Raw genomic sequence first — 25,324 nt, 5'->3', positions numbered from 1 at the left:
TTAGCTAACGGCATCACTGAAGCTTTCAACGCAGCTCTCAGTCTGATGCCTATCTAATGTCCGCACTTGTATATTCTCACACACGTGTGACAAATGTAATAAGAAAAGATTCCGCCACAAATTACATTTGAGTCAATTCTTTAATTAAATACCTTATCAAATTCAGTGTAATAACATTTGAATGGGGAAGCACGGCCAAGGTTCTCCGAAACGCATTTGCCAAGTGTTGCAAAGAGCCTGCCACTGCTAAACTTTTAAAAAGGCGAGTCTTCAAAAGTGCAATGCAGCAACTGAAGGGAGATTAATTAAAATATATCGCATCGGCAAGAACCTGCGTGGCTCACTCTTTTTTTGTGTGGTTCGTAATAAACCTTGCTTGAAAAATGGATACCAATCCACGGAGGTAACTAGATTAGTCCCAACATCTGCCTATAGATCATTTAACACAAGGAACATGACTTAAGCCGTGTTTCATTGATATTAGTGTTCTTCACTTCTTTGTTATATGTAGCTTCATGGTTTTTGTGGCTAAATACGTTAATAAATTATTGACTGGTGTTATATGTGCTTGAGCATTTACACATCACTTTCTGCTGGAGTCTACGTCCTGCTTTTATGAGCAGCACAAATATCACAGTAGACAGACAGAAGAAGCTTTGCTAAAATCAATGGAAGCTTGCACCAGCATAAAGGCTGCCTTAGGATTACTGCCTTGGGAGTAAGTCCAATAAAAAGTGAGACTACTTATTGGGCTATAAGCATTGCAGCTTTTTGTATCATAGCAATCACTTTAAAATGAAATCCTTACTGTTGTCCTGAGCCAATCCACGCTACATGTTTTAAATGAAATCTCTATTATAAAAGATGTGCCACATATAAGTACAACATTTTCATCATCTTAGTGTCTTTTCAAATTTATCACAAATAAAGGAGAGGGACATTTTGAACTGGAATTATTGAATCCTGGCTTCCCTTCCCATACCCAGGAATCATTTCTGATTTCCAGAGATAGTATATTCAAGAGAGGATGGAAACACTGCAAATGTAAAACCAAGGTCTGTTTCAAATCCCAATCAAGGATCTAAAGAGTGGGCTTTGCAGATGTAACCCTTTGGGTAGATGGAATGTGCCAGCGAGGTGGAAATGAGATCATGCCCCCACTGCCAACATATGTTCAACGTAACTTCTGAAAAAGCTAAGCATGTACAAACTGTCTGTGTGTACCCTTTGTGCAAGCAGGAATATGCAAGTGCAGTTTGTACATGTGGAGACTCTTTTAGACAGTGTGCTGAATGTCACAGAGGGTGGATACAGCAAATGTGCTCCTGCTCTGCCCAGTAATATGACGTCACAGTAATATGCCGTCTTCACAGTCCTATAATGTATCAGTGATCTCTGCTTTGTGTCATCTGACTCATGGGAAGAACAGTAATTTATGCAGTGAACTATTAAGCAGCATATGAGAGAACCCTCAATGAAAGATGTTTGACAAAGAACAACTGAAGCTCACAGTTGCACTGGCATTACTCTTTTAGGAAAGTCAGAAACTTTGCCCACATATTCAACTTAAAATATAGTTATTTGGTTCTACTGTGACATGCCCAGGTCTGCAGATGAGGTTGAGTCTCAAAAGCAAAAACCTGCTTTGTCAGACAGCTATAATAGTAGCACTTCTATATATATATATAAAGGCAAATCCTTTAAGGACTTATTTATTGTACACCTTCAGAAAGTGAACGCTGGGGGAGACAATGGATGTTTAATAATCATTTTCGACCCACCCACCCTAGCCACAGAGCACCAAGGCATTCCATGGATGATGTAAACTGGACATGAAATGTTGATGCTACTAAACACACTGGACATTTTTCCTGTGTGTGAAAGAGTGTCATGTTTGTAAGACACCCCTCTGTCCGGAAAAAAAACAACCCACTCTGATATTTTGCTACCAGCAGCATTTATGCCCACAAATCAATTGCCAGAGTGGCTTGCACCGTCTTCGGGGATCATAGGGAAGTGACCAGATGTAGCTTCACATTTTGGCAGGCATATCATCTCTCCATAAGGGTTTGGAGGACTGAAAACAAGAGAGGTGGGCAAACAGTCTCCATATGTACACACACATCTGTTGATTAGAATGGCATTAAAAACAAATACAGCTCAAACGTTGAGAGAGGGTACATCACTCTGGGCTCACCCACATCCTCATGCTTGTCCGATGGATGCAAAACACAGGTCCAAGTGGTTTTCCGTTTGCCCTGCCGCTTTCCCCAGAAAAAAAACCACTCTTTACCACTAAACTGAAGCAAATGTCAATCTGTGGAAAGCCCTACTGAGGTTTGTAAAAACAGCAGGTTTCCTTGGAGGAAGCAGCGGGGCAAGTGGAAGTGTGGGTGAGCCCTATGCGAAGCAGTAGCAGTGGCAGAACAGCAATAACACTGTATAGATGGTGCTAGGTTCGCCCCACGGGGGTTACCAACAGCTCAAGCGAAATGTGACTTCTGAGAGCACCTAAATGCTGCAGAATGTTGGGAACTAGTAGATCGTCCTCCTCCTTGTTTCCACAGGTGTCTGTTGCCTGCTTTTCTAAGTCTCATCAGGAGAACTTTCTATTCGCTGCAAACAATGGGAAGAAAACACAGTAAGCACAAATCCAACATGTTGATCAAATATCACATCAAAATAGGACACTCCTCTGGACCCAATAAATAGATTGATAAAAATTAAAAACATGTAAAATCAATTTTGAAAAGTTATGCAATGCACGTTGCCGAGGGGAGAGACTCCATCAGGCAAGGCCTCCTTCCACCTGCCTTGCCCTACCCTCTGCTTCTCAATGTGTATTGTATTGTTTTATGTACTGTGGCTTGCCGTTGTTTTATTGATCAATTATATATTGATTATAGTATTATTATATTATTATATTATTATTATAATTAATTATAATTATATAATTAATTATAATTATAATTATATTATATTATAATTATAATTATTATTATATTATTATTATAGTATAGTATTATTGTAACTGTTGAGTGGATTTCTGTTTAACTTTTATATGTTATTATTATTTTATACTATTCTAATTGATTGTTGAATGTTACTATTTTGATGTAGGCTGCCTATTTTAAAGTTATGCTTTATTATCACATTTTTGTATTGCATTAGATTGTTATAAGATGTACATTTTTTGTTTCTTCAGCTTGTAAACCGCCTTGAGTATTGTAAGATAGAGAGGCGGTATACAAATTAAAAATGATGATGATGATGATTGGCTAGGGCTGAAGGGAGTTGGAATCTAACAACTTGTGGAGGGTTGCAGGTTCTCCACCCCTGAATTAGAGCCTGGAATATGTTCTAAAGACCTTTGACAAAGAAGAGAGTTTTTTCAAGCATGTGTTTTTCCTTCCCTACTGCATAATTACTGCACATCTGCAATGGTGGGCAACATGAATTGGTCAGCACCATCTCCCCTCAAGGCATTTGGGGTGGCTTTTCTGCCCAGCTAACAGGTACCAATGGACATGTAAATACAGATGTACTTGAAAGTAAGGTTATCTGAGCAAAATGGACTGCTCCTTTCCACATAAAAGACATACCAAAGTGTACCTATAGTTTCCACTCTGTTGTCTTTATGTGGTTTTTAACTATGTCTCTCTTTGTGTCTCCACAACAACAGTGTAATGTTTTCCCTGGAATTTAAAATGGATGCCTTCAGCACAATAATTTGTTGTTCCATCATAAGTAGTTTCTTCTTAAAGGTAAAGGTACCCCTGACCATAAGGTCCAGTCGTGACCGACTCTGGGGTTGCGGCGCTCATCTCGCTTTATTGGCCGAGGGAGCTGGCTTACAACTTCCGGGCCATGTGGCCAGCATGACTAAGCCGCTTCTGGCGAACCAGAGCAGCGCACGGAAACGCTGTTTACCTTCCCGCTGGAGCGGTACCTATTTCTCTACTTGTGCTTTGATGTGCTTTTGAACTGCTAGGTTGGCAGGAGCAGGGACCGAGCAACAGGAGCTCACCCCGTTGCGGGGATTCGAACTGCCGGCCTTCTGATCGGCAACTCCTAGGCTCTGTGGTTTAACCCACAGCACCACCCACGTCCCATAGTTTCTTCTTAGGTACTGATGAAAACACTCACACCCCTTCTTAGAGTAGCTGAGTTATTGAAAAGCATCTTTGCTGCAATTCAGAATTTTCCCAGAGCGGCTTGGTTCATTTGACCACAGTGGCAGCAGAAGGTGTCCCAAATGGACAGCTGTTCAAAGAGGTAGATAGTAGATATCATCTTCCAACATGGCACCCTTTAAATCTATAGTAATTTAACACTTAAAGTATGTTCTGGCTGTATTTTGCTTTAGACCAAATAAAGCAAACCAACGAGACAAAGTAATGGAGGGGAAAAAGTTGATAAAGTCAAGCTGCATTGCTGAAGCAAATCAAGCACAATACCAAATTAGTATTTGAAGAAGTGGTTGCTCATTGTTAAGATATTTCCTTTTCATATGTTTTCAGAAACTGGTGGCAGCTATTAAATAACACAGAAAGATTGCCAGCTCTGATTCCAGGAAGGAAACCCCCACCCAGTTCCTTTCTGAGTAATTCAAAATTTGCCCATGATACTTTCAAAACTAGCTTGAGACAGAATTCATTAAGGGGCAAGGAGCACTGTAGAAGCATCTGCAAACAAGTCCCATGCATGACATGCAATGTATGACATCTATAATTCTGAATTAGAACAATTAGAAGAAGATTCATGAGGACAAACAATGAGATTATTATGGGATGCAGGGGCATATATTAAAGTAATTCCATATATCCCTGCAGTTTTAAAAGTTCAAAGCAGTGGTTCTTATAATCGATTAAAACATAAGAAAGAATTGATCCAATTTAAATTCAAAACAGTTCGATACAATTTGAAAAGCGCAAAAAACAGACAAAGAAAAACCCAGCTCTGACTGGTGTACTATAAACTATGTTGGTGGTTTTTATGACCACAGCCTTTTAACATACATTTCAAGCACATGACTTCTTCCAAAGAATCCTAGGAACTGTAATTTCATCCTCACAGAGCTACAATTCCCAGCATCCCTTTAAAAAGCTATAGTCTCTTAATATTCTTTGGGGGAAGTCGTGTGCTTTAAATGTATATTGTCTTCAACATGAGAGAACTTAAGGGTCTGTTTAACTTTCCCATTGAAACAAAAAGCATTTTTCAGCCCAACCCAAAGTGTGGTGACACAGATGTAAATCTAGCTAGATTCAACTGGCCTTCCAAAACTTGGTTGACACTTTTGCCATTTTGGGAAAATCTGTGCTCCTCTCATTCCCAAATAATCTTACCAAACAAGTTCAGCTCTTTTGGGCTAAAATGGCACCACATTCTTATTGTGATGACAATAGATATATAGGATGTTGTCCTTACATACACTCTCTATCATCTATCTATCTATCTATCTATCTATCTATCTATCTATCTATCTATCATCCATCTATCTATCAGATCTGTTTAAGGTCTTATAATTAAAACAGAATCTTTGAATATGCCTAAGAGGTTATAAGAAGCCAGTATAAATGAAGAATTGTTTTGGTGAGTTTTTGTTGCTTCTGTTGTAAAAGTTTTAGAGGTCAATGCCTTGGACAAATTCTTATTTTAAAGAAGGAATGATCGGGGCAAACTATTAAATATCTTCCCCTACAAAGCCATTTAGATAGTAACCATCAGTCACTCCTGTTTATTCTTCCACCTATTGACGTTGACCAAAAATATGCTGCTTTAAAGCCAGAGTGCTTCAGTCGAAAGAGAATTAAATGGAAGAAAATACATTTAACAACATTGCGTGGACCCTGCAAAAAACTTGCACGCATGAGGAGCACTGATCCCACCCTACAAACCCGCCTGGAAGCACTTTAACAACGAACAATGCAAGTCTAAGGCAACGGAGATACTAAATGCTAATCTGAAATGAACAGGGATGAGGTAACTACTGTTCCTCTGTTAAAATAGGTCTGTTTATATTCTAACTCTGTGACCTTCAGTCCTGTCCCAGTTGGATATAAAGAATACAAAGAGTTTCCTCCTAATCTCATGAGGACTCGGATGCCTCTTAACAAGAACACCTATTAACAAGAATGTTTTTGTGTGTGCGTGTGCGTGCATGCACACATTTTCTGTCATGGAGTGATGCAACTGATGCTATTGTGATTCAGAGTCAGGACCTACTCACATCATTATGGGGCATTTGAATATCCTGAATGTGCTATGACTCATGTGTGCTTATGGTCATGTGTGAAAGTGCAACCAAGCAAAGGATGTGACTTCCTACATCTGTGAGGCTTCATTTGGAGACTTCCTTATGAATCCAGTGCCATCTTCTGACCACACCCAAAGCTTACTGCTGTTGGTTTGCTACTCAAACAGATGCTCAGAGCATCCCACTGCTAAATATCACTCTTTGAGCATTCATAAAGGCAAGCTGAAATAAACTCAGAGTCGAGTGTGGATTTCATGCTCTTTATTCAGCTCATAGTGGTGAGGAGGAATGGAAGTTCCCCCAGAATGTCTGCTTTATATACATTATTTACACAATGGGCCCCACGTGATTGGCTAATTCCGGGATTCACCTGTAGGCCAATCAGGTTGCGGATTCACTTCCACCTGGAGCTGGATTGGGTGGCTCCTGTGGACCAATCAGACTGCTGCATTCTGAATCCTATTGTTCTAGGACCAATCAGACTGCTGCCTTTTGAATCCTATTCAACTCAGTTCCTCACACAAGCCAAAAGCAGTATTCCACATGCAGAGGCACACAATGAGGAGGTTCTGGTCTGGGCAGCACCATGTGCTGCATTTCCCCCTGGCTTGTTTCTATAAACAGTGATCATGCACCAGGTGAGATAGGGGGAAGTAAAAATATCCCCCTCAATCATATTGCTTCTGATGTTGTGATTGCCATGCTTCCAACCCAAGGAAAGCACAAGTACCACTGTAAGAGATCACTAAACAAGTCTTTAAAATATATATGCAATCTGTTTCTGACTACCCACATGGCAACTGGTTCATCTGTGTTAGAAAAGAAGGCTGTCTTTGTTGTAAAATAAGCTTATCATATAAATAAGCATATCTTATATACGTTGTGTATGCAAGCTGTTATGATGTGCCAGAGGCATTTTCTCTTCTAGTTATTATTATTACTATTTATTGAATTTATATGCCTCTCTATACCTGGAGGTCTCAGGGTGGTTCACAGAACAAAATCAAAATATAAAACCACAAAATATATAATCAAAATAAAAACAACAACCCAATAACCCCATTTCAGATCTATAAGTTGCTGTTCTCAGGGAGCAGCAAGAACTTCCTGATTCAGTCTTGTTGAAGGCATGTGAACAAACTTAATAAATAATAATAATAATAATAATAATAATAATAATAATAATAATGCTTAAGGACCAAGCTAATCAGTATGCTAGCTATACATATCTGTGCCCTTAAGTGTAGGGTTTGTTTCTTTACACAATTGCCAGAATTGAGTTGTATGTGTGTTTTTGAGGGAGAATCTGTATCAGGACACTAATGTGGAGGATGGGGAAGATTTTATCCCCCTGCAGTGTGATTCCAAACCAGATCAGACCCACCATACTGGCAATTTGCATTTATTTCTTTTCATCCTACCTCCTCTACCTGTTTCTCCAAAGACACTCAAGGTTAATGGATGAAGCTAATGGGTGGGTTACATATATATACTTGTGTGTTTTTAGTTGTATCTGTTTTAATATATACTCTGGGCTACACTGGGGAAAGGTGCAGATACAAAATAAAAAGGGAATAAATAAAAAAGCAATAAATTCTTTCAAACATTAAAAAAACTATAATTTACAGAATCTCTCTCTAGTTGCTTATTATTCATATTAAGTTTACCAGCTCAGTATATACACTCTAAGTATATATTGCAAGAATGAACAAAATACAGAAAGCGTTTATTAAAACAGAAATCTAGGCTTCTGCTTTGACAATCAAATTCTTATCTCCCAAGTTCTTATGGCTGAAATAAAATGCATACTTACTGAATGTCTGTTTCCTCCAGCATCTGAAAATTAAAAAATCTAGTTTAGGAACTGGTAAGAGAGTTAACAAAACAGTGCAAATCAAGGTACAAACAAGAGGTCTAGAATCCATTTTTATCTGAATGCTTTCTAGCTTTCACAGCTACATTTGCAATAAACATATCATGGAATCATAGAATTGTAGAGTTCGAAGGGACCTCCAGGGTCATCTAGTCCAACCCACTTCAATGCAGGAATCTCAGCTAGATCATACATGACAGATGGCCCTCCAACATCTGCTTATAAACCTCCAAGGAAGGAAAGTCTACCACCTCTCATGAAAGTCTGTTTCACTGCCAAACAGCTCTTGCTGCCAGCAAGTTATTCCTGCTGTTTAATCGGAATCTCCTTTTTAAAAAGCTTTTACTGTCAAAGTGGTTGATTTTAATTTTGAAGTAGAAGCAAAAACTAACATTTTAATTGCTTTGCCAATTCCGTGGCATTCCTTTGTTGGTAACCATAGTGTGTTCAAATGTCTGATCCTGTAACAAAAATATGTAATTTGTCCCATAGTACAGCTTCCACACCCAAGGACTGGAAAGTGGCCAATATGACACCAGTTTTTTAAAAGGGATCCAAAGGGGAACTGGAAAATCACAGGCCAGATAGTGTAATGTCTAGTTCTAGGAAAACTGGGGGAAAGCATTACATTTTTAAACATATTTTGTTGTTGTTTTTATTACACAAAACCTATCTTTAGAACAAAGAATTAACATCAGACACTTCCCACACCTGTTCCTGGGTGGAAAGCATTACCAAAGCTTATAGAAGAGCAAGATTTCTGCAAGGATACATCCATATTCACTAAACTTTTTTAGTTCTTTTTTTTTTTTTGCCCATTCCTGTTTATTATTTTGCCTGCCTTGCCCTCTCCCTTCTGTGCTCCACACCCCTGTCACTTGCGCCGCCGCCCTGCCGCCCGGATCTGCCTCTTCTCCTTGCGCCTGCTCCGGGCTGCCTCGGGGGGGTCAGCGTTACCGCTGGGTGGCAGGGCCTGGGGCAGAGGGGCGGGGGTCTGCCGGTGGTTGCTGGCTGAGGATGCCTTGTAGATCAGGTGGAAGATGAAGGCGTTGGAGTACCTGGCGGCGAGAGGCGGCAGAGGGGGTGAATGGGAGAGCAGGGCCCTCTCGGTGGCGGCCACACATTTCTGGAATCTTGGGGTAGGACTTGCACCGCTTTGGGAGAGGATTAGGCAATTTCATGGACTGGAGGAAGTGGCTATCAACCATTATGAGCCACACTGGTCTCCTCTGCCAGAGGTTATCATAGAATTTATCACTGAGTTGGAAGGGACTCTGAAGATCAACCAGTCCAAGCCCCTCCAATGCAGGAATATGCAGCTGTCCCTTGCGGGAATTGAACGGGCAACCCCTGGCATTATCAGCCCTACGCTCTTAAAGAATGAGCTATCCAGTTTTGTTGGGAACTGTTAGGAAAGCAGAGAGCTGTTGCGCTCAGATACTACTTGTGGGCTTCTTCCCTTTGGGGCGCCTTCTTGGCCGCTATGGGGACAGAATGCTGGGCAGGGCGGGTCCCCTGGGCCTGAGGCAAAGGTCCCCATGGGACCTCCAGGCGCAGAGGCAGTCTATCCAGATTCCTCAGTTCCTGAGGGTATTTGGCCACTGCAAGGACAGGCTGGTCTGGCCCAGGTGGGCCCCCTTGGGCCTGATCCTGACGTTCTTCCTCCCCCTTGAAATCTGTGTGGCTTGAGCCAGCATTAAACTTTTTTAGTTCTTTTGAGATTGTCAACAAGCATAGAGAGGTGATCCAGTCAACACTGTGTACAGTACTTAGAATCTCAAAAAATCTGCAATAAAATTCTGCATCAGATTCCTAAGTAAGCTTAGCTGTAACAGGATATGAGGGCGGGTCCTTTTATGGATCTGTAGATGGTTAAAGAACAGGAAGCAGAAAGTAGGAATGAAATGACAGTTCTCCCAATAGAGGAATGAAGTGGAATCCTGACAAAGATCGGTATTAAGACCTGCCGTTTTGTATTTGCTTATAAATGACCTAGAGTTAGGGGTAAGCAGTGAAGCAGCGAGGTTTGCTGATGACGCCAGGCTGTTCTCATCAAACTACAGCTCCCAAGGTTCGTTGAGGGAAGGTGTTACAGTGTGATATCTTTGTGAATTTATCCTGATTCCCTGTTTTGTGTTCACCTTACCTATTCATGAATAATTTGAAAGTGTATTCCGTTCCATGTAAACTGTTTTTACAATGAAGCAGAAAACTAATTATGTTAAGCAAGAAGAGAAAGTCGGTAAACTCCTTTCAAAAATTATACAGTGGTACCTCGGGTTACAGACGCTTCAGGTTACAGACTCCGCTACCCCAGAAATAGTACCTTGGGTTAAGAACTTTGCTTCAGGATGAGAACAGAAATCGCGTGGCAGCGGGAGGCCCCATTAGCTAAAGTGGTACCTCAGGTTAAGAGCAGTTTCAGGTTAGAACGGACCTCCAGAACGAATTAAGTTCTTAACCTGAGGTACCACTGTAATTGTAAATGGGGAAAAATGATACAAAGCTAACGTAAGTTTTTACTAAAGAGCTATCTTCATATTATGCTCATTTCTATTTCTGTGTGTAGAATAAAATAAGAAACTCTCAGCCAACCTATAGGGTTGCCTATTTCAAAAAGTAGAAACCAGGACACCCCCAAAGTTGTTGAGCTTTCTTTAGACAAATGCCACATTTTGGGAATTCCGCCTTTGAAATCCTAGTAATCTCGGACGTATGGCAGCCTTGCCCTTGCACACAGTTTCAGTGCTAATTAAATACTCTCCCACTATATTGTGCTGAAGTAGCTTCCAAACAGTAAGGAGTTGGCACTGATTCCAGTTCCCATTCTATGCTCTGCCCACCAAAATACAAGGTTGGTCTTGCAATGTGAAGGGGGGAGATGTGCGGGGGGGGGGAGGGAGATGGAGTAGTTGACTCAACTCCTTAATTCATACTGACAGGTCATGATAAAGTAGGCGCAACATTCGGGATTGTTGAAGTAGATGTAGTTCAGAACAGCTCCTTTCACCGACAGTTAGATCAAAGAGCCATTTGAAATAAACAAATCTGAAACAATTTATTAAAGTCACATGTGGCATGCTAAGCATTGTACTACCAGGAAAGAGGAAATTATAAATTTTGTGTATTTCGAAAGCTTCAAATGAAGGGATGTTTGTTAATTATACTGTGGCTGGGTGGGTGTGGAAACCGGGGGAAACCAACGGATATCCCATGTCTTTGTCACCCTAAATCAAAAGTCTAGGTGGCCAGCAATGTTTTACGAGTAGGTCTACAAGTATGTCTCATGGAGGTTTTACAAGTGTGTCTTTATCTGCAACAAATCCTTTGGTGGAGATATCCTTTGACTTTAATAAAGTGATGCAATTAAATGATTGTTTAGCCCCCAAAATCTGGCCTAAAACAAAACAAAAGCAGGCAGATGAAGGTGATGGACTATATGGAACTGGCGGAAATGACTGGCAGAATCCGAGACCAGGGAGAAGAGTCGGTGGAGGAAGATTGGAAGAAATTTAAAGACTATTTACAGAAGCATTGTAAGATTAATGAATGTTAGAATGATGTTGGAATGAATTTGTGTGATTTTAGCAGAAATGTAACAAAGATTTAGAAAAATAGACTGTTAATTGGTGAAAGGAGGGAAAGTAAACTTATATTAATATCAAGATAAATTTTCAGGACAAAAATTTGAAAAGAGGGAAAGGATTTGCTGAAATGGATAATTGACTTAGAATACAAAAAAGGGAGGTGTGAGGAGGTCAGGAAAATAAGCAAATGAAAGGAAAGTAATGGGAAGATTTGCTGTATTCTTTTTTTTTTCTTGATTCTTCTTTTTACTTAATGGATTTTAATTCTTTGTTTTTTTCTTTTGATTTTTCTTTTTCTCTTTTGTATTTTATCTTTTCTTGTTTAAAAGGATGTTTTTCGTGATTTTTCTTTTTGTACTTCTAAAAACTTTAATAAATATCTTATTAAAAAACAAAACAAAACAAAACAAAAGCAATGGACATTGTTGCCAGGTTTCACTGCACCCTCTACAAGTCAATCAGGCATGAGTCCCAACTTTGAAAAAAGTGAGATGCATTGCTCACATACTATATACAGATACATGTAGGTAGCCATGTTGGTCTGCCGTAGTTGAAACAAAATAAAAAAAATTCCTTCCAGTAGCACCTTAGAGACCAACTAAGTTTGTTATCGGTATGAGCTTTCGTGTGCATGCACATATCTGAAGAAGTGTGCATGCACATGAAAGTTCACACCAACAACAAACTTAGTTGGTCTCTAAAGTGCTACTGGAAGGAATACTATATACAGCGGATATCTAGCTCTCTGGAATGCATGAAAACACTCATACGTTCCATTCTGAATACAGTGGTACCTCTGGTTAAGAACTTAATTCGTTCTGTAGGTCCATTCTTAACCTGAAACTGTTCTTAACCTGAAGTACCACTTTAGCTAATGGGGCCTCCCGCTGCCACCGCACCGCCGGAGCACAATTTCTGTTCTCATCCTGAGGTAAAGTTCTTAACCCGAGGTAATATTTCTGGGTTAGCGGAGTCTGTAACCTGAAGCGTATGTAACCTGAAGCGTCTGTAACCCGAGGTACCACTGTATTGTGTTTCCAACAATTTATTCACTGTTATCATCACCAGCTTTCCCTTCACTTTAAGAAAAAGGCCTAGACAACAAAACTGTGTTGAATACAATGGTGGGTGGTATTCCGCTAAGGGCTAATCCACACTTACCTTTTGCCCCGTGCTTTCCTGTCGGACACGGACCTTGAAAGCCCGGACCTGTGCCTAGAAATGCAGAACAAAAGTAAGTGTGGATGAGCCCTCTTTCCACCGGCAGAAAGATTTACACTTGTGCAATGGAATTCCACCCCATCTCCAAATCTGCCCTCCCCTAGAATAGATTTAGGGGGCGTGCAGGGGGGAAGAGAATGACATTCAATTGCACAACCGCAAATCCATGCTATACAGTTTAGCATTACAATGGGTGGTATTTAACTAAACATTACTCAGAGCAGACTTGTTGAAATTAATGAACCTAATGGTGCTGGAGGAGAATCTTGAGAGTTCCCTGGACTGCAAGAAGATCAAACCTCTCCATTCTTAAGGAAATCAGCCCTGAGTGCTCACTGGAAGGACAGATCCTGAAGCTGAGGCTCCAATACTTTGGCTACCTCATGAGAAGAGACGACTCCCTGGAAAAGACTCTGGTGCTGGGAAAGATGGAGGGCACAAGGAGAAGGGGACGACAGAGGACGAGATGGCTGGACAGTGTTCTTGAAGCTACTAGCATGAGTTTTACCAAACTGCAGGAGGCAGTGGAAGACAGGAGTGCCTGGCGTGCTCTGGTCCATGGGGTCACGAAGAGTCGGACATGACTAAATGACTAAACAACAGCAACAACAAATGACTAAGGGCCATTCATTCCAATACTCATTCTACACTGAATAAAACTTAGCTCAGGGGTCAGCAAGGTTTACTTCACCTGGGCCGGTTCACTCTAGCGGAGATCCCTCCATGCATCTGCACAGACACGATTTCCAGTGCTGTGGAAGCGAGTCCCTGCGCCACACTGGTTTAACGCAGCACATGGGGACACGCCGAGGGAGCGGCTTGGTTCGGGGGCAGCTCAGGGGCCGGTTAAACGACCCCCGTGGGCCTTAGATTGCCGACCCCTGACTTAGCTGAAGGACACCCAATGAAAAGAACGGTAAAATGATCCAACTATTTTGCAAGTGTATACTCACAGATGGGATAATCTTTGGATTAGCATATGAGAAGTTTAGATGCTCTTTCAATGGCACATACTTTACTGTGGCCTTCTGTTGGGAAACGTCTCAGTTCCACCAAGAGGGCGCTTTGGAGGGGTAATGTCTGGAGTCTTGAAGCAGGAAATTGGTAAAACAGGTTTCCTGAGGCACAAAGCCACTTCTAGGGTCTTATTCCAAAGTGAGAAAGGCAGCAAGGATTTCTCAGGCCTCTCTCCACTTGAGAACATTTGTTTTTCCGCAGCATATTGTGGATGGCAATGGGACCCTGTGAGCGTTTCCTGTCTGGACACTGAAACCGCCTCCCAGCAAGTGACTCATTTTTCCAGTGCAAGTACTCATGCAGAAGCTTGTTGATCAGGTTTTCCTTATCCCAGGTTATAAGGAAAAAGAAGAACGGATTTCTGCAAGGTCTGATTCTCACATTTTAGATGCGTTAATTTGAAACGGCTTCAAGGGAGGACAGAATTTAATGGGGAAACAATAGCTGAGACAGTCCTCCTTAGAACAGGCATTCACAGGATCTTATAAGTCTGCTGGCGCACAGCAGCCATGTGAAAATCCTGGAGTGCTGGCTCCATGCTCAAGGGGAAGCCATGTACACCAATGCATGTAAAAAGTTTAGTCCTGGGTGTAATATCGGGCAGCTGGAGTTGTTAATTGGCCCTCATTTAGGACCTCCTCCCATCACTGCTGGCTTTGAAGAGCCTATGGGAAAGTTCTTTCAGTGCTCCTCCAATGGCCTTGGGCGGGTGAAATATACTCAGAGGCGAGAGTGGATTTCATGCTCTTTATTCAGCTCATAGTGGTGAGGAGGAATGGAAGTTCCCCCAGAATGTCTGCTTTATATACATTATTTACACTATGGGCCCCACGTGATTGGCTAATTCCGGGATTTTCCTGTAGGGCAATCAGGTTGTGGATTCACTTCCACCTGGAGCTGGATTGGGTGGCTTCTGTGGACCAATCAGACTGTTGTATTCTGAATCCTATTGTTCTAGGACCAATCAGACTGCTGCATTCTGAATCCTATTGTTCTAGGACAAATCAGACTGCTGCCTTTTGGATCCTATTCAACTCAGTACATAACACCGGGATAACATGGTGCTGGGCAGGCCTGCAGTGCTAAACAGAGGTGGCAACAGTGGGATCAACAGACCAGGAAGTAGCAGCACACAGAGGCGGAGCTAGCTGCTCCGGCACCCGGAGCGGCACACATGCTGTGCACCTGGGGGGTGGGGCTAGCTGCCCACAGGGGTGGGGCTAGCATCCAGCGGGTGGGGCAACAGTGTCACCCCCCTCAGGGATGACACCCGGGGCAAACCGCACTCACTGCACCCCCTTCCTCCGCCTGTGGCAACGCATAGAGCAGCATCTGCAATGCCTGGAAGTATGAGGCAGGGACACGAAGCACCACAACTGCTTCTCTGTGTACCAGTCGGCTTCAGCAGGCCGCTGCAACTTCCTGCAATGTGGCCAGACGCCATGGAGTGCCACTGCAGATCAGTGATGGCATGTTGCGCCCAAGTATTTTAAGGCGCAAGGGAAATGACACGGCTGCTCACCGCAGCTATCCAGCACTCAGGCAGTAGCAGAAGTAGCAGTGGTGACATTGAGAGGAGTTCTGGGGGTCTGCAGCAAACCACCATTCAACTCTCCCACCAAGGAGCCTAGGCCCTGATGTAACCTTGCTGCAAAGTGACACTACTGCACGGTTCCTGGGTGGAAATGGCCAAATAAAACAAAGAGCCAAAAGCAGCATTAGCATGCTTGCTGGAAGAGACTCCAACTACAAATGGGCAATGGAATCCCTACTCCAACATATTGTCTCTTGGCAGGCAACATTCCAGACACCTTCTTAGAAAAGAGCCCACCACACATCTGACAAATCTGGTGACATCAGAGAGACAGGAAGGAAAGGAGGAAAGAAGGAGAGGTCACAGGTATGAATCACTTTTTCCTATTGGAACGTGAGTCAGCATCCCTCCAGGCGGAGTGGAGCTAACTTCCTGGCAAGTGGGTCACAGTTACTTACCAAGAAGAAAAGGTCAAGGCGGGGAGGAAGCTGGTGTGGTGCAAACACATCAATAGAAGCACCGGATTGGTTCCACTGGTGCATTTGCACCGTCCTGACTTCTCTGACATAATACCTCTCCCAATTTCCCTCCCTGTAAGCAACACTGACCTACCTGCCAGTAAGCTAGAAAAACGGCTGTGCACTACCTGGCAAATGAATTTTGCTGCTAAGGGGAGGGGAAGTATGCTCTGGGACAGGCGTCAGCAACCTGCAGCCCATGGGCCAGAAGCAGCCCACAGACGCTGTTTAACCGCCCCATGAGCTGCCCCTGGACCGAGCTGCCCATTCGGCGAGTCCCCACGCCGCACCGATAACCGGTGTGGTGCAGCACGCGGCGTCGGAAATTTTGTCTGTGCACGTGCGGATGCCAGAATTTGCATCTGCGTATGTGCAGACTCGTGCAAACTCTGGAAATCGCGTGGGGGGGGCGCTCACGCACGCTTGCTATCCAGCCCACAGAGGGGGCTCCGCGGGACTGATCCAGCCAAGGCAAGGTAAACCTTGCCAACCCCTGCTCTGGGAGGTACCTTCCGAAAGGAAAAGGAGACATACTCTTCCCCACAGCTGATGGCTGGATCATTCAGATTTTGGTCCCCTCAACGCATATGCTGCAACACTGCCTCCAAAGCAGAGCTCTTTAGTTTGTCCCATAGGAAATTCATGAGTGTTATACTTCTAGAGGCATACAGATGGGAACTAAACTTGCTTCTTGCTCATATTCTTCCAATAAGTTTGATGCAAAAGCACACGAGGCCACCGCCTTGCTGAAGTTATACTAGATGAGAAGCTTTCTGGGAACCATCTTGGGTTCCATGACAGAAGAAAGTAGGGGTGTACTGTAATAAAATAAATAAGAATCAACGCCTTATCCTAGCTGCATAGTTCTGCCATGGATTCTTCATTGGCTATACTCTAAAGAGTGGCAGAATGTTAAAGAGCTCTGTTGCAAGGCTCCCAATTTGGAAGAGCTTTAAATGTGTCTCCAAAGCCAAGAAATTTAGTCACCCCCATTTTTAACACCCTGCCTTCTTTATGAGCCATGCCTCATCTGGGTGTGCGCTTCTTTATATAAATGCTATCAGTAATCATCTCCATACACAAAGTCAACATGGTTCTGTTTCAGTAAGTAATGCAGTAAGCCTCCAAAATGGCTTTGCTGTTGTGTGATGCCCTGCTTATCTGTTTGAAACACTTTTCCTGTGTATCAGTCAGGAAAAGCAGGCGCAATTAGAACAATACACTGTTATTACATTTCCAAAAATAACTGAAGCTGTAGCTGGGTATGTGTAGGAGAGAAGGTGGAATGCAAGATTAAAGGGGGTGCTTGCTTATCGTCAGCCTAATTCAGCTCCCACTTTTAATCAAATCTCATTTGATTGGACTTCCTGGCTCTACAACAAAGTATTGATTAAGAGGATTTTAAGTAACATATGCCCTTCTCAAACCCATTGGAGCAGATAAACTAAATAATGATAGTAAGTTCTGTTTACTATAAAGTTTTAAAACTATAAGCTTCCCCAAAGGAGATTTATTGTGGAAGTTATACCAATTCTCACTTTGCCGTTTAATAGGGTACAAAACAGAGAAGCATTCATTTTCTTGAGAGGCAGATCTCTAGTGCAAGCTGATTTAAATCTTGTAATTATCTTATTAGTATAGAGCTGGATATTACACTTCAAGAAGTTGGGGGATATGTTTGCAAGGTTAGGCCCCTAAAAAACTGGAGGACAGTTCCAGACTCTCCAAATGTCCCTATTTTACAATGACACCCCTGATTTAGAGAAGCTGTCCTGGTTTCTAATTTAATCCCGGAATGTCCCACTTTTCCTTAGGATGTCGCTACAGTGGTACCTCGGGTTACATACGCTTCAGGTTACATACACTTCAGGTTACAGACTCCGCTAACCCAGAAATAGTACCTCAGGTTAAGAACTTTGCTTCAGGATGAGAACAGAAATCGTGCTCCGGCGGCGTGGCAGCAGCAGGAGGCCCCATTAGCTAAAGTGGTGCTTCAGGTTAAGAACAGACCTCCGGAACAAATTAAGTACTTAACCCAAGGTACCACTGTATTTTCATTGGAGAAATGTTGGAGGATATGGAGTTATCCAACCCCCGAGCCGTCTGAAGGCAATCCTGTATAGGGAAGGGTTTTTTTAATGTTTAAATATGTTTTTAATATATGTTGGAAGCTGTCCAGAGTGCTAGGGCAACCCAATAAGTTGTGTGGTGTATACATAGCAAAATTATCATTATGGAATGGGGACGTCGCTATTTTCATTGGAGAAATGTTGAAGGGTATGTAGTTCTTGGCAGCCTTGGAAGAATGCTGTGCTCAGTAACATTTCTTCACACGCACTACCCTAAATGTTTAAACTGGCATATTCATCTGTAAGGTAAAAGGTAAAGGTAAAGGACCCCTGGACGGTTAAGTCCAGTCAAAGGCAACTATGGGTTCCTTTTTGTTGCAGTCTAGTATGAACAAGAATGAATCCTAGAGTAACCTATGCAGATGAAGAGTAGCGTCCGTGTTAGGGAGCAGGCAAAATCAGCCAGTTTTTGATTGCATTGATTTTTCATTGTCCAATCTTAAATTCAGTTCTCCACATTTCCACAAAAGTTTGGTTGGCAGAAGGGGAAGATTGGCAGAACCCAGTTGGCTAAGTTGAACAGAAAGATACCTCTGCTTGTTCCAGCACACACGCTCCCCAGACCAGCATAAGGTGGGCTTGGATTGCTCTGTTAGTAGCTCTTTTGTAAGTTTCCAAACGAACTCCTCATAAATGCTTTCTTCCTCAAAGAAACAGTATTTACATATAAAAATGCCACATGGGTTCTGTATTATTTATGTGTTTGATTTTTCCCCCTGGCTTACTTACCATTAGTAGCTTTTCTGATTTCAGTATAAACCGTTTCAGGCTTCTGTACAACAGGAGCTGGGAAAGGTATCAATATAGAATCAATTACTTTGCGGTGCGTGTTTTAAAATTGCCCTGTCATCTCAAAAGAAGGAAGCACATGACTACCAATTAGGAAAATGGCCTTTACTATCTGTCCAGGCCTGAAAGTGAACTATAAATAGATGTAATGTTTATCCATAACCCAGGTGCAATTTTGCATTCTGATACACAAAAATGAGCAAGACGTACCTCGGTAATTTCCCAATTATTTAGCCAATCCTGTTTCTGGCGCAACACAAAAGCAACCATAAACAACGAAGCAAGGCTGCAGAGCCAGCCTCCTGGCAGCAGCATCACTGCCACTTACCTGGGAAAGGGCAGGGGCAGAGGCAAAGTTGGATCAATGAAAGCACAGCAGCCTGCTCACCCCAGTTACAGTTAAGTAGCAGCAATATCATTGTCAGGAGGCGAGTGCTGCAGCAGCACCCCTCCAGCCCCTTCAGGTGCAGCGAAGTCAACGAGGCAGCCCTTAGTGGGAGGAAGTGTGTGAAGAGGCGGGTCTTATAGCTGACAAAATATGTGTCACTTCCGTAAATCGGATCACTGTGCTCTGTGGAAAATAACTTGCCTAGCTGAGCTGCTGGCCACAAACCTATTTGACTGCCGAGCCAAGGAGATAAGTAATTCTACAACCTTTAGAAGACATCTGAAGGCTGTCTGTATAGGGAAGTTTTTAAATGTTTAATGTTTTGTTATGGTTTTTATATATGTTGGAAGCTGCCCAGAGTGGTTGGAGCAACCCAGTCAGATCGGTGGGGTATTATTATTATTATTATTATTATTAATAATAATAATAATAATAATAATAATAATAGAATAGGACATCTCTATTTTCACCAGAGAAATGTTGGAGGATATGTTATGAAGTAGCAGAGAATTGCTGAACTTTTAATACCAACCGTTTCAAGAAATGTGCATGTTTGTTTTTAAAAGACACTATTAACCATACACTTCTGTCTTGTTGGTCTAAATTTGGTTTGGTTATTTTTTACATTTACCAGCATATCTCTGCCAAAATGTTTGAGACTGGCAGCAATGCCAGTGGTTTTTAACTGTTTGGGTCAAAGCAATGCAGGATCTGTGCCGCTGCCTTTTCCTATTTCTTCCTCCTGATGGTTTGCCAAAGAGGTCTTCTAACAAGCAACATCCTTGATTCAGACAATTCATCCCCTGCCAAGTCCTGTTTGGCTCAAGATATTGACACTGAGCTGGCCATCTAGGGGCTTTCACTCCCAGGAACAAATCCCACAGACCAAGCATGCTGCTTCGTCCACTGGGATAAAAAGTTAGTTTGACACCAGACCAGACACAGGCTAATGTTACCAAGTAAAACTAATCAATGGTCGATGTAATGATTATATTGTGGCACAAAGACTATAATCAGTTAGACTATTTTTTTTAAGAGTAAAAGGTCAGCTGCTATTTATATGGCTCCATGCAGATGATAAGCCTATCAATTAATTGATCTGCTACACTCAGCCTGGGAATGGCATATTCATGCTCATATTATTGAAAAAGGAAAAGTGCTAACATGCCATTTTGCGGGGAGAGCAACATTGCAATGGTTGCTCCTTTTTGCCTACACTTCCATACACAACACAAGGACACATACTCAGCATATTACTGTTACTGTGAAAGTGGATTAACAGTGATCTTATCTCTGTGACTACAGAATGGATCACGATGAGTTGTGCTAGAATCAAACACTGAAGAATAAGGGCAGCCATTCAGAAAAAAAGGAACCCAACTGTTAAGATTATCTGGGAATGCATAATAAAGCTACCATGTCTTCCCTTGTTTTCCCCTTTTCCTGTGGGATGTTTGGACTCTGGTTATAGTATGTGAGTTAGCTCACTTCCCTAACCCATTCTTTTTTTCTAAAATACCAATTGCCTGCAGTCAGCCTTGGGGAAGAATGCACCTTATGCACACCTGCTCTCTGCAATTAGGATGGTGTGGATTCATCTATAGGGGATGCAGGTGATATGTCAAGGGCTGCAAGCAGAACTGCATGGTTCTGATGTCCTTTCTGGATTTCTGACTATATGCAGGTGGCTGCAGTGTCCTGTTTATGAAGAAACACCTGCTGATCCTTGAAGCGGAAGCTTTATTTCTTCCTGTTTACCAGTAGTGTGGAACAACGGTTTTAAGATATAATCCTGCTCCTTCTAAAATGAATTGGGAAATTACAATTGACACCACTCAGTGGTAAGCCCATTGCTCTTCCTGCTACATGTAATGGCACAAGTCAGCTATTTAGTTACCTCTGTAAGTATCAGCAGCCGACACTTCCACGACAGTATATTCCACCTCGGAATTCTCAAGATCAGGTCCTGCCCCAAAAATAGCAAGAAGATGTTTCTTTGTATTGCACTCTGAACTTGCTGAGGGCCTGTTTTTTTGCTATCTCTGGAATAAACCAGTCACACTCCCGTTGACTTTAGAGGATGCAAAAACAAAGCTTGTGTACACTACATCTGCAATTCAGATTTTTTTAGTTTCCCCCCTCCTGCTTTGGAATCCCAATAAATGCAGCAGATTTTCCCTCCACCAGTGACCAAAACAAACCCAGAGAGTTGGAGAGACTTGTAGGGACCTGCTTTTGCCATGTATGTGTGGAGAGGAGGAGGAGGAGGAGAAGCCATGATACATTTGACCCGACCTATCCTTCCGCAGAATCTATCCCCCTTTATATGGGGCTCTGAAACAAGAAGTGGCAACTTCAAATACATATTTAATATTGTGTTTTAATTTTAAGTAAATATGGATCCCACCTTTCAAATAAATTGCTGCTGAAGAAGCAACCCATGAAAGAGCCATGTCTGATAACTTGCAATTAGATTTATTATATTTATTTATAGTTGTTACTTCTCTCAGAGGATATGTATTTATTTTAAAATATATAAATAACATGCAGATCTTAATTCATTCAACAATGTGCTATTTATAATTGTTTGATTAACAGGAGGCTGTGCTTAAAATTTCTTTGAGTGGGCAGTATCAGCTAATTTTAAACCAAGCAAAAAGGAAGTCTAGCACAAAGTCTGACACAACCCAATGCGTAATGGAGGTATCAGTCTTTCTAAGAGCTAGACTAGAGGATATATTAACTACCTATCTGTGCCCTTAAGTGCAGCATGTTTAACACAAATTGCAGGTGTGATCTCTCCAATCTGGATTGAGATCCTAGCATGTGGAGTTTTAGCCAATTGCCCCTTCTCTGACTCCAACATGGATCGAGGAGCCCATGCCTGTAATTCGTATATGGAACTAAATCTATAATGTGCCTAGTAGAATCTAGCAAGACTTGACAACAGCTAACTTGAGCTTTTCTACTCAGTCATTGGATTGACAATCAGTATAAAACATGGCAGGGATATATCTAAGCATTAAAAGCATTTGCTCATATGCTACGCTAATAGTGTTGACCTTGTGTCAACAAAACATATGGTGGAAGGTGGCAGGTTTGCTTTGCTGTGGGGACGTTGTTGGTGGGTGATAGAAATAATAATAGATCTCTTTGCATATTCAAAATGTCAAGTGATGTCAAAGCAGCAATGATAAAAAGAAGTGGGTAAGGATCGAAAGGTCCCTCTAAAATATTTTAACACTTGTAAAACAGGAACAAGCCTGATTGGGCTTTCTGTTGAATCTTTCAGTATCTGAATCCAAGTGGCATCCATGTAAATTGTTGTATTTTGAAATTTATCCCCGGAAAAGATATACAAGCAGAGTGAAATCACTCCAAGCTGGAATACATTCTGTTCTAATCCTCAATGAACTATACTCTCTTGAAAAGTTAGAAAGACACTCAAAAATAAAAACCCAGAAGTTACCTTGACCATCCTCGTTTGATTTTAAATTATTTTTTTCATCATCTTCATTATAACCTGACCCTAAAATTTTAAAAAACAAAGCAAGAGATGAGCAGACAAACTAATTAGCAGCAGTTTTAAAAACAGCTACAACTCCCTTTTAAGCACAATATTTGTATCGCCACATATCACGTATAGAAAGTCTTAACCTGGGATTTTGCCCTCCACAGTCTCCAATGTGCCCCATCCTTGAATCTTCCTTATCCTTGCCTGCTATAAATACTCACAGTCAGGCCCCTCATTTGATTCTTGAGCTATGCTTTGCAGCCCGCTCCACTGATGGTTATTCCTTTTTCCTATGCCCTGCTCTTTGAGAGGCTCTCGTGGGTTTTTTGTTTGTTTGTCCCTTCTTTTCTGCTTCTCTTTAAGCTCCTTTGACCAGCTTGAACTAATTCAGACCCTCCAAGCGCCCCTCTTTTCCAGGGACGTCCCTGATTCAGAGAAGCTGTCCCAGTTTCTGATATGATCCCAGAATGTCCCACTTTTCCTTAGGATGTTCCTATTTTCACTGGAGAAATGTTGGAGGGTATGGAGTTATTCAATCCCCGAGGTGTCTGAAGGCAATCCTATGTGGGGAAGGTTTTTTAAATTGTTGAATGTTTTTATGTATGTTGGAAACTGCCCAGAATGCTAAGGCAACCCAGTAAGATGTGTGGGGTATAAATAGTAAAATTATCATTATGCAACGGGACGTCCCTATTTTCATCGGAGAAATGTTGGAAGGTATGCTGATTACCTGGTGGCAACCCTTCTGTGCTTTTGACTACACATCTGTATGATGAACTTTGCTTAGATTGACTAGGACAGCTAAGGTTTGACCAATTTGACATTATTGGGTCTCATTTTAACAGGTAAAGACTCCATTTTAGGATCATGCAAAGCCAAGCCAACTGATATAAGAGTGTTGTGCTTAATTTCCTATGTCTGAACATCATACTTAGCAGTCCAGTACACACAACACACAGTCCACCTCAGAGTGTCTAGCAGGCTCACACCCTCCTCAGGTGTGTTTGGCCCTCCCTTTCCTGAATAAAAATAAAAAAATTGTCCAGTAGCACCTTATAGACCAACTAAGTTTGTTCTGGTATAAGCTTATACCAGAACAAACTTAGTTGGTCTATAAGGTGCTACTGGACAATTTTTTATTTTTATTTCGACTGCGTCAGACCAACACGGCTACCTACCTGAATGCCTCCCTTTCCTGGTTAGCAATAAATGTGGTTTACTTCGACATCTGAAACCACTGTAATCCTAGTTACTGCTAATCAAATGCATTTTTGTATTCTTTACAAAATTCAGAGAAATGCAAATTATGAAGGCTAGCTGTATTTTGGTTTGCACATTGTTTTAGAAAGTGCAGATTGAGTAGGTCCACCTTTTAATTCGGACTGAATTTATTTTTTCCCCCATCCCTACTTGAGGGCCAGGGTGGCATAGCAGGTTCTACAGTTGCAGCTAAAGGGATCAGCGAAGCCCCCTCCCAAGACTCTCCTACTTCACTCACATCCTTTGAAAGGTGCAGAGGATGCTTGTAACCAGGGTGGATTTCATTTAAATCACTAGTCAGTAAGACTTGATTTAAATTTTTTTTTTTAACAGAAAGACTCATTCTTGCTGGTATAACCTTAATATTTACAACCAGACGAAGGTTTCGTTTTTGGAATAATACATTTTCAGAGTACCGTATTTTTCGCTCTCTAAGCCGCACCAGACCATAAGACTCACCTAGTTTTTGGAGGAGGAAAACAAGAAAAAAATATTCTGAATCCCAGAAGCCAGAGCAGCAAGAGGGATCGCTACGCAGCACTCCCTCTTGCTGTTCTGGCTTATGGGATAGCCATGCGAAGCCTCTTCAGGGTAGCGGGATGAAGGCTCCCTCTGCCCTGAAGAGGCTTCACACGGCTAAACTAGAAGCTAGAACAGCAAGAGGGAGGGCCGCGCAGCTATCCCTCTTGCTGTTCTGGCTTCTGGGATAGCTGTGCAGCCTGCATTCACTCCATAAGACACACACACATTTCCCTTTACTTTTTAGGAGGGAAAAAGTGTGCCTTAAAGAGCAAAAAATACAGTAGTTTTTACAGTTACCGTATTTTTCGCCCTATAGGACACACTTTTCCCCCTCCAAAAATGAAGGGGAAATGTGTGTGCGTCCTATGGGGCGAATGCAGGCTTCAGGAAGCTCTGCGCAACCCTCGGGAGACCGGCGCCACTTCGCGCCCACCTCCCGATGGCTGCGCAGAGCTGCCTGCTGTCCCGGGGCGAGCGCAGCTCTGCGCAGCCATCCGGAGCGGGGCGCGAAGTGGCGCCCGCCTCCCGATGGCTGCGCAGAGCTGCCTGCAGTCCCGGGGCGAGCGCAGCTCTGCGCAGCCATCCGGAGCGGGGCGCGAAGTGGCACCCGCCTCCCGATGGCTGCGCAGAGCTGCCTGCAGTCCCTGGGCGAGTGCAGCTCTGCGCAGCCATCCGGAGCGGGGCACGAAGTCGCGCCCGCCTCCGGATGGCTG

The 25,324-nt window shown here is 42.4% G+C and overlaps 1 protein-coding gene across 5 annotated transcripts in view; it reads right to left on the bottom strand.

Moving 5' to 3' along the window:
* Positions 1-126: 126 nt before the first annotated feature.
* The window catches only part of PECAM1 (platelet and endothelial cell adhesion molecule 1), a 68,845-nt gene continuing 43,647 nt past the window's right edge, over positions 127-25,324 (bottom strand). For 2 of the 5 annotated variants that reach the window (XM_083598691.1, XM_083598687.1), the window contains exons 12-17: positions 22,785-22,844; positions 21,213-21,281; positions 18,868-18,924; positions 12,881-12,934; positions 8,073-8,095; positions 127-2,616 (exon numbers count right to left, since the gene is read on the bottom strand). In XM_083598691.1, the coding sequence (XP_083454817.1) occupies positions 2,587-2,616; positions 8,073-8,095; positions 12,881-12,934; positions 18,868-18,924; positions 21,213-21,281; positions 22,785-22,844 (293 nt within the window). In that variant the 3' untranslated portion in view covers positions 127-2,586. The remainder of the gene's footprint in view (positions 2,617-8,072; positions 8,096-12,880; positions 12,935-18,867; positions 18,925-21,212; positions 21,282-22,784; positions 22,845-25,324) is intronic. The other 3 variants (XM_083598688.1, XM_083598689.1, XM_083598690.1) reach the window with 3 other exon arrangements.

Source organism: Podarcis filfolensis (assembly GCF_964270895.1).
Source record: "Podarcis filfolensis genome assembly, chromosome: 2".
NCBI lineage: Eukaryota > Metazoa > Chordata > Lepidosauria > Squamata > Lacertidae > Podarcis > Podarcis filfolensis.
Note: the sequence above shows the minus strand (reverse complement) of the source record. Positions and strands in the feature narration are given on the sequence as shown.